Source organism: Sylvia atricapilla, chromosome 1 (assembly GCF_009819655.1).
Source record: "Sylvia atricapilla isolate bSylAtr1 chromosome 1, bSylAtr1.pri, whole genome shotgun sequence".
NCBI classification, from domain to species: Eukaryota; Metazoa; Chordata; class Aves; order Passeriformes; family Sylviidae; genus Sylvia; species Sylvia atricapilla.
Window position 1 is genome coordinate 44,731,355 of NC_089140.1, and position 10,532 is coordinate 44,741,886.

General features: G+C 41.8%; 1 protein-coding gene across 3 annotated transcripts; it reads left to right on the forward strand.

The window, feature by feature from the left end:
* The first annotated feature begins 1,240 nt into the window (after positions 1–1,240).
* EIF1B (eukaryotic translation initiation factor 1B) lies at positions 1,241–10,185 on the forward strand. Of its 3 annotated transcripts, none has more exons than XR_010743818.1 (5): positions 1,390–1,552; positions 3,692–3,855; positions 4,541–4,642; positions 5,210–5,434; positions 6,753–10,185. XR_010743818.1 is itself a non-coding variant. In XM_066321272.1 (4 exons), exons 1-4 carry the CDS (start codon positions 1,522–1,524, stop codon positions 5,252–5,254), a joined length of 342 nt encoding a protein of 113 aa, XP_066177369.1. In that variant the 5' UTR covers positions 1,241–1,521; the 3' UTR covers positions 5,255–10,185. The 3 variants fall into 3 exon arrangements, 1 of the variants encoding a protein (XP_066177369.1); XR_010743819.1 differs by having other exon boundaries at positions 5,210–5,390; XM_066321272.1 differs by having other exon boundaries at positions 1,241–1,552; positions 5,210–10,185.
* The last annotated feature ends 347 nt before the right edge of the window (positions 10,186–10,532 follow it).

A 10,532-nucleotide genomic window follows, 5' to 3' on the forward strand; every position in this document is an offset into this window, starting at 1 on the left:
AAAGCCATTAATCACCTCGTAAGGAACAGTAAGCTTTGTAACACCATTTTAAAGGGAAATTTTTCCCATTGCAGCCCCTACACTGCTGATTTCCTCCCAAAACAGGGATAGATAGTGAACAGCTGTCACACAGGAATCCTGTGAGGCCATATGCCAGACACCCATGGTGGTCCCTGGGGACTGGGGAACAGCAGCCACACCGACCTGGAAGGGTGTAAAGTTCTCAGAATCACAGGACAGTTAAGGCTGGACCGATTCTTGAGATCATCTGGTCCAACCACCCTGCCAAGGCATTCTGACCTCAAGCAGGTGACACAGGAACACGTCCATGTGGGTTTGGAATGTCTCCAGAGGTGGAGACTTCATGACCGCCCTAGGCAGTTCCAGAGCTCTGCCTCCCTCAACGTAGAGAAGTTCTTCCTCATGCTGAGGTGGAACTTCGTGTGCCTCAAAGTGATGCCCAAAGTGGAGACGGGCGATCAGTGCGGTGCTGACAGCCTCCCTCACCACATTCAGCACTGAAAGCAGCATTTTACCCAGTGAGGGGGGCCTGAGGGAGTGCGGTTTCCAATATATTTCAATGGAGAAGGGGGAAGCGCTCTCCCAGTTTCAGATCAGCCGGAAAAGCATCCAAGCCAAAGGGATGTGAGCATGGAAGGGCCTCCATGGGGTCCCTGAGGGCCAGCATGGAGAACAAGGGGCTCCAGCAACACGCCAGCACTGCTGCTGGGGATCCGCCGAGGACAACGTTGTTACGAGAAAGGACATTGGGCTGCTGGAGCAGCTCCAGAGAAGGGCAGTGAAAGGTTTTGCACACAAGTCCTGTGAGGAGCAGCTGAGGGAGCTGGGGGTGTTTAGTCTGGAAAGAGGAGGCTCAGGGGCGACCGTATCGCTCTCTACAGCAGCCTGAAGGAGGGTGTAGCCAGGTGGGAGTCAGTCTCTTCTCCCAGGGAACCAGCAACAGGGCAAGAGGATGTAGCCCCAGCCTGCAGCAGGGAAGGCTCGGGTTGGACATTAGGAAGACTACCTTCACAGAAAGGGGGATTACACATTGGAACGGGCTGCCCAGGGAGGCGGTGGAGTCACCGTCTGAACGTGGCGCCCAAAGACACGGTGCGGTTGGCACGCAGATGGTCGGTGACGGGTCGGACGCCATGACCTCGGCGGTCTTTCCAAGGGAGCGGATTCCGTGACTCCGCGCTCCGGGCCGCTGAGGCCGTCACGTGCGGGCCGCCATTTTGTGCGGCGCGCGGCGGGCGGCGCCCGTTGGCGGTGCGGTGGGGCGGGCGAGGGGCGGGGGGTCCGTCCCTCCCTCCACGTTTTATTTCCCTTTGCGCCTCCTCGTCTTCTTACTCCTTCCTTTCGCCCTCCGTCTCGAGTTCGGTCCCCGCGTCCCTCTGCTTTTGTCACCCCTCCCCTCGCTCCCTGCCGCTCCCCGCCCCCGCGTGGCACTGCGGAGCCGGAGACGTGACCCGAGCGGACTCGCTTCCCCGCAGCTCCAGCCTCTCGCCGCAGAGTCGCATGTCCTCGATCCAGAACCTCCAATCCTTCGGTAAGAGCCGCCGGCACCGCGCCACCCCCGCAGCATTTTTAACAGCGGCCACCTCCTCGGCAAACCCACCCACGGCCCCCGGCCCCGCCGTCCTGCCCCCGGCCTCCCGAGCGCCGCGGCCCCCGCCCCGCGCTGACATTGAGCGCCGTCGCTGTCGTGCTCCGTGGGGCAGCGCCGGGGACTCGTCCTTGTCCTCCCGTGTCGCCGGCCTCGGGACGTGCTCGGTGTTGTAAGGCGAGGAGACCTCGGGCGGGAGGCTCAGCCCCTCGCTGCTCCCGCAGAAGGTGCTGCCATGTTCTCAGCTCTGACTGCCCGTATCAAGGGCTCGTATCCTCTGCTGAGGAAATAAATTCATCAGTTACAGTTGGTTCGCTGCCGCACCTTGTCCTCAGCAATGCCCCAAAACGCTATACAAGCCCTGCAAAGGTTATTGTCTCTGTGGAGTGAGCTAGGCAGATGGCAGGTCATTTCTCTCCTATCAGCAGGGAAGTTTAACCGTGCCGGGCCAGCGTTCTCCTCCTGCCTGATCTATAAGCACCAGAAGTGAGCAAGTTAGCACTTCGTACAATAGTCTCAGGCTTTTGGTCACAGTGTTGATCTAATCTTCTGCACGTATAAGCCATGTGAGAAGGTTGCGTTCAGTCATGATTTGGGAGATCATCCTGTGCTTCAGGAAGGTGCCACCCAGAGGATTTGTTTGAAGGGATCCAATGTTGACACCTACAGTGCTGGCTTATTTCCACCCTAGAGCCCTAAACTCTGCCAAGCGATCTTGGCTTATCTGCAGCCTAGAGTCCTGAACTCTGCCGAGTGATCCTCATGCTTAAGTCCTTTTTTTCTTTCACTTTTTCTTTGACTAAAATTTTCTGTTAGTGTTTGAGCCACAAGCTGTGGGAGACAGTAAAAGTCAGCATGGTTTAACAAATTCTGTAGTGGAAGTTGAGCTAGTCAAGACTCCCAGTGCTGTACTTGTTTCCTGTGGTGCTTGAATCCTCACGCTTTCAGTGCCTTTAAGGCTCATGCCATTCTTGTTTCTACAAGGATCTGTCAGTCTGCAGCTGAAGTGCTTCGTTTTGTGCTTCTGCTGAATTTGGGGCATTTCTTTCTAGTGAATGGCAAAACTTCACCAGTGTTCTTAGAGCTGAGTTTTGAACGGAAGTTTGAGAAATTGTAGCTTGCATGAATATTGAACCTACATGGCCTCTTAAATATTGTTCTGATTAGTACAAAAAATTACTTGTGATTATTCTTTAAAAGTAATAAAGTGCTTAATGCTTCAAGGTTTATTTGGAGCTATTGATTAGGAGATTTGTAGAGCTGAAAAATTTCTTGATTGAGTGTTAAGTATGTTTTTGTGAAGAACAAAGTATAACAAGTGTTAACCCAGAAGCCCCCTTCTTTCTTAATGCTTCTCTGTTTTATCTGTGCTAGATAAATGCTAAACTTGGAAGAATTTGAGAACTTTTTCTTTACTGTAAGCCTAAATTAATTTTGTTACATTTCTTGACTAAAGCTGTTGACTGGAGGAGTTCTGATTTACAGGCAGCTTCTGACATCTGTTAAAGTGTATCTCTCTTGTATTTCTATTAGTAACCAAGAGTTACATCCATGCCTTAACATGCTGGAAGTGTGGTAGTTACCATAGTGTGAGACTTCTCTTTTGGACTTGTAAGGAAGTGTCTGTTGTAGAGCTTTTCTATTTCTCTATTCTTATCAGTTGATCTGATAAGAGATACAGCTGCTTTTTTTCACTTTAAATGTATGTGGCTGTCTAAAACTTATGTGTGTTCAATGTTCCCTCAGAACCGTGTTTTCAGGTTCAGGATTTACAGTTTGCAAGAAACAATGAAGTAAACTGATACTGTAGCAAAAGTATCTGTTCATACCTGGGGAGGTATGGAAGAAACTGTGTGTGGTAGTTGAGAGGGGTGTCCTGAGTGAGTAGTGTAATGACACTTCATACAGCTGTAGAAAAGGCACTTCGGTTTTACAATGTGTCTTTAAACAGGGATTGAAAATCAAGGTGATACCCTGAATATAATAATAATTTTTTTTTGTGAAGTGAGAATCTTCCTTCTTAGTTTTGAAACCTGGGCGTTTTCCTTTGTGGGAATTACATGAATCTTTTTCCTCTTGCAGACCCCTTTGCTGATGCAACAAAGGGCGACGACTTACTCCCAGCGGGGACTGAGGATTACATTCATATAAGGATCCAGCAACGAAACGGAAGAAAGACACTAACAACTGTTCAGGGCATTGCAGATGATTATGACAAGAAGAAACTTGTGAAAGCTTTCAAAAAGGTAAAGTTGCTGATTGGATAATGATTACATATAAAGGAGTAAGATAGCTTTTAATACTAAGTAACAAAATATTTATGTTACTTCATTGTTTCCAGTGCACACCATTTTCATATTCTAGTCTTTCCCTTTCTCAAAACACCTATAAGTGTCCAGTAACATGTTTTTTAAAAAAGTTAAACATTTGTATATTAAAAAGAAGTAAAAAAAATATTCTGGATGTTTCTTTACAATTTCACAGATATGTGGCTTTCTTGATGTGAAGAATAAAATCAGTTTAAAGTAGTGCTGTTTTTTATTCCTGCCTCTGTTGCAGCTGGGTTGTTGCTCAAAATAGAGGCCTTTAGTTTTGCCAGGATAAAAATACTTATTTTAAAATAGTGTGGAGTTGAAAGGCTGTATCTTATGACTTTGTTTTTCATTCTTGCAATGACTGTTGACCATTTTCTTCTGCACAGTAGCTAATCCTGTCACTGCCTGACTTTACCATCAGCAGTTTAGTTTCTGTATGTATGTATCAGCAGATATATTCCATTTGCTCTCAGAGCCAGTAAAATTGATTTAGCCTTTGCCTGGCTTGGCATCAAAACAGTAAGCAGCTTCTGAGACAGAGTTCTTCTGAAAAGACTGATTAAGCAAAATCATGATGTACATCAGATGTCTTATAACATGGATGTTTCTCTCTTAGAAATTTGCTTGTAATGGTACTGTGATTGAGCATCCTGAATACGGTGAAGTTATCCAGCTGCAAGGTGACCAGAGGAAGAACATTTGCCAATTCCTTTTGGAGGTGAGGGACTGCAGATAGATACCTAAACCTCTCTGGAAGCAGTAGGGGGACAGGTGGTACTGATGCTAATTAACCAGCTAAAGATGGCCACTGTAGTTCTTTTGTATTTTCAGCCAGAAAGTAAAATGACACTCGTAGAATGAGAATAAGCCTCTGGTAAGAATCAAAGCATTGTAGAATGCCTTTGCACTGTTACAACACGCCCCTTGTTCTCTGGCAGTGCAACTTGAGCTCTGTTCTTGTAAAATCAAGTGTTAGATGCAAACCGTAATTGTGAGGCTGAAAACACTATAGAGGAAAGAGGCTTACTCTGATGCAAATGATGATGAAGAGTTGGTACACTGTCAAACAAGTCCTAGGATTACAGAACAAATCAGATGTCTGATAAGATTTTCTTTTTGTTTAGTCAGTTCTTCTGCTTGGCCCATAAACATTCTGTAAACTACATTGAGTGTATACATGGTGAAGCAGTTTCTTTAATTAAAGTGTAAGAGTGTGGTAACTTGATATCACTGTAATAGCCTAAATATGTAAACTTTACTAAAATACGTTGTTTCTCTCCTTTAGATTGGCATTGTCAAGGAAGAACAACTGAAAGTTCATGGTTTCTAACAAACCTGTACTCTTATGAAGAACCCTGCAGTATTGGTCTTACCTATCTCTTCTGTGAAAAATGAATCTTTGCAGTGAATGGACTTCCCTATTACCTGAACATTTACAATCTGATTTGCATGACTGCATGAAACAGGTGGTGTGTAGACTAGAAACACATAAGAAAACTTCAGTGAGATGGTAATGAAGACCCTTGTGAACTTTAACACATTTCCAATGGAAATGTATTAGTGATGATTGTTCAGTTTAGTACTCTCCACCTGAGTTAAATGTGTGAGTTTTATTAAAATAGTGTGTGTTGCTTAAAAATAAAAGTTTATTCATATAATTTCTGGAATGTTTGAACTGCTTTAGCCTAAGTTTTAAACTAGCACTGCAGCCTTGCTGAAGAATGGCTGAACAGCTTTGTGGCAAGTGTAGCTCACTGCTGATTAAAGAAATTGGAAAATCTACATGATTAAGTGCTAGCTGATTAATCAGTAGATTAGCTTGATGTGATCTTACTCTGTAGCTGTAAGACTAGAGCTTTAAAGCCTGTAGTGTAGGTGTACTTTAGTAGCAGCATAATAAGACATCAATTGTTTGCTATGTAAGTAACTGGATCTTCTCTAAAATTTGTTGCAGTGACTGTGAGGTATTAGTGTGAAGCAAAGTGGGGCTAAAGCAAGCTGAGCTCCTCAAGGCACAATATTTGGGCAAAAGTCTGAAAACGTTTGAAAGAAGTGGATGGGATATTGTATCTCCTGTGTCCCTGAGTAAGGGGAAAAGACATTGTGTTGGCTTCTGCCATGACTGTGTGTTGAAGTTGGCAAGCAGAGCACTGAAGTAACACTGGTAGTGTTAGCTGCAGTAGCAGGGAAGGGAACAGGATCTACAATAACCTTTTCCCTCTTGGGAAAAGTTTTCCTAGGACTGATAGTTGACACGGAGGGTTTCGTAATCATGTCTGGGTGTTACTAGAAAAAGCTGATTTGGTTTACTTTTCTAGAAGGCAAGTCTTTCAGCATTACTGGAGGTTACAATAGGTTTGTTCCACCATGCTTTTAAACTAGTTTTAGTTAGCTGTAGGCATTTGCTATTCTGCTTGCTGGATATGTCTTGTGAAGAATGAAATTAATTCATTTGGTGAAACAAGCAGATGTTGTCCTCCTTTTGAGGTAGACATGGAAATTTTTTTCTGAAGCAATTCAGAACATGCTGAGCTGCAAAACCGTAACAATAGAGGGAAATGTTTAAATAACTTGATGTGATATCATGTATTCTCTGGAAACAAAGAAAGAGAAATTTTTTTACTGCTAAGACTTACTGATAACTTAGCCAGAAAAAAAAATTATGGAATTGATAAAGTAATTGTTTACTTCCTAAATAGTAAAGAATTAGGCAAAAATGTATTATTTAATATTACATGTACCTGTACTTTATTTCCTATTCATATTTGCCTTTCTAAACAGAAATGTTTCAATTTTAACTCATTTGAACTCTTTTTTTCTTTTTTTAGATTTTTGAGTTCAGAAATGAACACTTAAGGCACTAGCAACAATTAGGGGAACATTCATTATATGACGATTTATTTCTCCATCTGGTCTAGACAATTCCATTTAAAGAAATCCAGTGTCTCAATCTCCACAAATTCTGCCTGATGTTACAGATCTTAATTGTTCCAGAGCAAGGATGCTCCAGAAGACTGTATACTGTTAAGGTGCAATACATTCAGGAAGAGGAAATGCCTCATGCAAAGTGCAAAATACCCACATACCAAATGGAAATCCAAAAATAAATCTTATGCAAGTCTTGCAGATGAGCAGAATAAAGTCATTCTACTCCAAGTTTAACTAGTCCTGATTTTTAACTGCTAAAGTAATGTCTTTTGGGGGTACATAGTATTTAGTGATTTTTATTTTATCACATGCTAAAAAATTGATTTTCTCATTTATAGCTTGTTCTCCTGCCCAAGAGAAAAAACAAGCACTATCTTCTATTTTGCTGGTATTATACAAGTACTTCTAGTGGGCTTTGAATTGAAGATTAACAAATGACTAGCAGGTCTCATGTTACTGAGTCAGTCTTCATTTCAGATGGCATTCCTTTCACTTTTACTACCTAAGCTTGAGTCATTTCTCCATAGTCATTTTGCTTGGAATAAATAAGAAAAAGCTCTGGTGTTCTTCCTTCTCATTTAAAAATCCTTTCTAATTGGAAGAACCTTGCAGCTGATAGATGGCTTGAGTGGAGATGCTTGTGTTTTGACCTTTGAAGGGCAAAATTATAAGGAGATTGAATAATATGTAACACATTTGAAGTCTTAAAGAGGTGAGCTTTGTTGTGGCAACAAAACATTTAATCTTTCTAGAAGGAAAGCAGAAATTTTTGTCCATGAGTATTTTAAGCTAAAACAGTCTAAGACTGTAACTAGCCTTGTTACAAGCCCAAATCTTTGTGTGTTCTAGATAAAAGGTTTCAACAATATAATGTTTTGTCATCTAATATTTGTCAAAGCTAAACTTACTTGGAATACATATCTATATTTTAAAAATGCTGAAAATTAAGGCTTTGGAAAAGAACGGTTTTAAGTGCTGCTGCAGTAATCTGTTTTCCGAATGAAGGCAGGTTTCAATCTTTTTATCTATTCCAAAATAGGTTAAAAATGTTGAAGGATGTGTCCCATAATTGCCAAGGCAGTAAAAAGGAGCTTAAAATAGAAGACTCTTTTGAAGTCCACTAGTAGGAGTTGAGGCTGGTCAAGCTCAGACTGCAAAGAATGGTGATTTTTTTGTTGGAATGCTGTGAAGTTGGTGTCTTTCAGACCTACCAATCAAGATTGCCTTCTTAGCGATACTTAGACTTAAGGTGTTATTGGATGTAGAAACTTGTTTTGAATTCACAGCCTTGTGCATAGTTTTATTAGGCTGTTCTAACTGACTCTGAGCTGATACCTTGGAGTAAAGTGTTACATAAATAAATTCACTAAATTGTCTGTTCTGAGTCTACATCTACTTAATGCAGCTGTGAGCAATGCAACCCTTGCTTCCCAAATGCTGCTGGCAGTTCTTGTTTGTAGAATATGAGATGTAGTAATTTAAGTCTGTAAGATGCCTACTTTTTCTTTACTGTGTGAACTATCAGGCCCCTGACTGTCACCTATGGTCTGCTAAATCTGACTCTGTGTCAGAGATGAGCATGAGGAGCACAACTCTGGGCAGATAATTCTCAAGTGGAATAACCTCTGAAAAGAGGAATGCCTGGGCTGTGTGCATGCTAGTCATTACTTTGGTGGCTTTGCTTGAACCTTTATTCCCAAACTCCATTTTTTGCACAGTCTAAATGAATAACATTTTGTTTTGGAGGGGGAGGAGGGAACTAGTAAAAAAACCTAGAAAACAGTCTTAGAAAATACATTTATATCTGGAGGGTTTTTTTCATTAACTTTGATTCCTGGATTGCAAAACCTCTGTAGCATTGTTGTTTCTCTCTCTGCATCTTTAAAAATCCTAGTTAAATGTCCCAGAAAGCTTGACATTTAAGCCTCTAAATACATCTAAAGCAATTATAAAATGCGAAGTCATTGAAGCTTAAGTTTCAAATATTTGAAATAACAATTAGGCAGAAGGCCTCATTTTTTCTTATACTGCCCTCCTGCTTATAGTTAGTATGTAGTTGCCCTGAAGATGCATGTGTTACTTACAGTCAGGCAGTGATCAGATATCCCTGCTGTAATGCCATACCCTGTTTGTAGGTTTTTTGAATTTTATCTGATGTACTGCACTCTTACAGGCTGTACTACTCTAACTTTGCAGTATAGGACAGATGTACCTTGAGTTCCAGTCAGCAATTAATTCCCTAACCCCACTGCAAGGCTCTAGTGTACAGGATCCATGTGCTACATCTTTAAGTGGCTCAACAGTTCCTCACACTATGTGAAAATGTATACAAGATTATTTAGCCTGTTAAATAAATAAAGGGGGAGGCGTTTTTTACAGCTCACTCTGAGACACAGTAGGAGTTACTGTCCCTTGTATCTGTTCAGTGTTTATCAGTGTCACTGAGCATTCCTCTGACTAATGTGCTGCTGACGCTGGGGAGATGGAAGTGAGCTTAGAGGGTTGTGTGTATTTAAGTACTACAACTTCCTACATCCATACTCAGTCAGGAATCTCTCCCCTGGGGATGGCAACATGAAGGTTGTTTTCCAGTGGCCAGATCAAAAGCTCTTGAGATCATTAAGGGTAAAATGGCATAGTTGTTTTATGTTTGCTATATGGATGTTTCATGCCTACTGTTTCCCATTTAGATTAAAAATACAAAAGTAATCTCAGAAGAGGATTTGTACTTGGCTTGCCTTTTTTAAAAGTTTGCTGTGTGCCTGTCATTGATCTCTTAATGAACAAGTCTTAACCTGTATTGGAGTATTGCTGCAGAGCTGAGACAACAAAGTGTTCTAGAATAAAGTGTGCCAGTGTTATTTGATGTATGCTTTTCTAAAACAAATAGAATTTTATGCTGTTGTTAAGGAGGATTATATTGTTTTTGGTGGAAGATAAAAGTAACATAATTAAATAGAGATGTGTGTGATCCTCTTGTAAAATCAGATTTGATTTCTTACAGAAATGTTAGATTTCCTCTCTTACATTTCCGACAAACTGTAATAATCAACTTAAAAATACTGTTACTTGTTCTGGAATATTGTGGCTCTAAAACAAGATTATTGGCTTTTATTGGCTTGAGGTCTAAAACTTTGGGTAGAAGAGGAACATCTAATTTCTTGAACAAGCAAAATGGATGGTATTTTAGGATAAAGCCAGAATGTGCTCAAGTTTGGTTTCAGCTCTTTTAGAATATCTTGCATCTGTGAAATGTGACAGCACATTTCTGAAATGAATTTGAGGCCTGATTAAAAGGACATATGTATACAATAAATGGGGTTATTTTTATTATTCTCTTTATTTTTATTTACAGCCCATCTTTGCTGTGATTATGCAGGGAAAAAAAAAATCGACCTCCCTGCCCCAAATCAAAAAACCCACACAACACATGATCCAGGCTCAGCTCTCCAAGTTCTGAGTAGCTGAATTCAGCAGATGTGGTTCCAAGTGGAATGGTCCTGCTCCTCACTGAGAGGATTTAGCTGTCAGCAGTGTTTGCAGTCCCTCTCACTATCAGCCAGTGGCACAGCTCTGTTCCCACACTACACTCAGAGAAGCCTTGGCTTCAGGACAGCTGACCCCAGGGAAGGGGTGGCACTAGAGCTGTTTAAATGGTTCCCTCACAAAGGGAAGGTTGC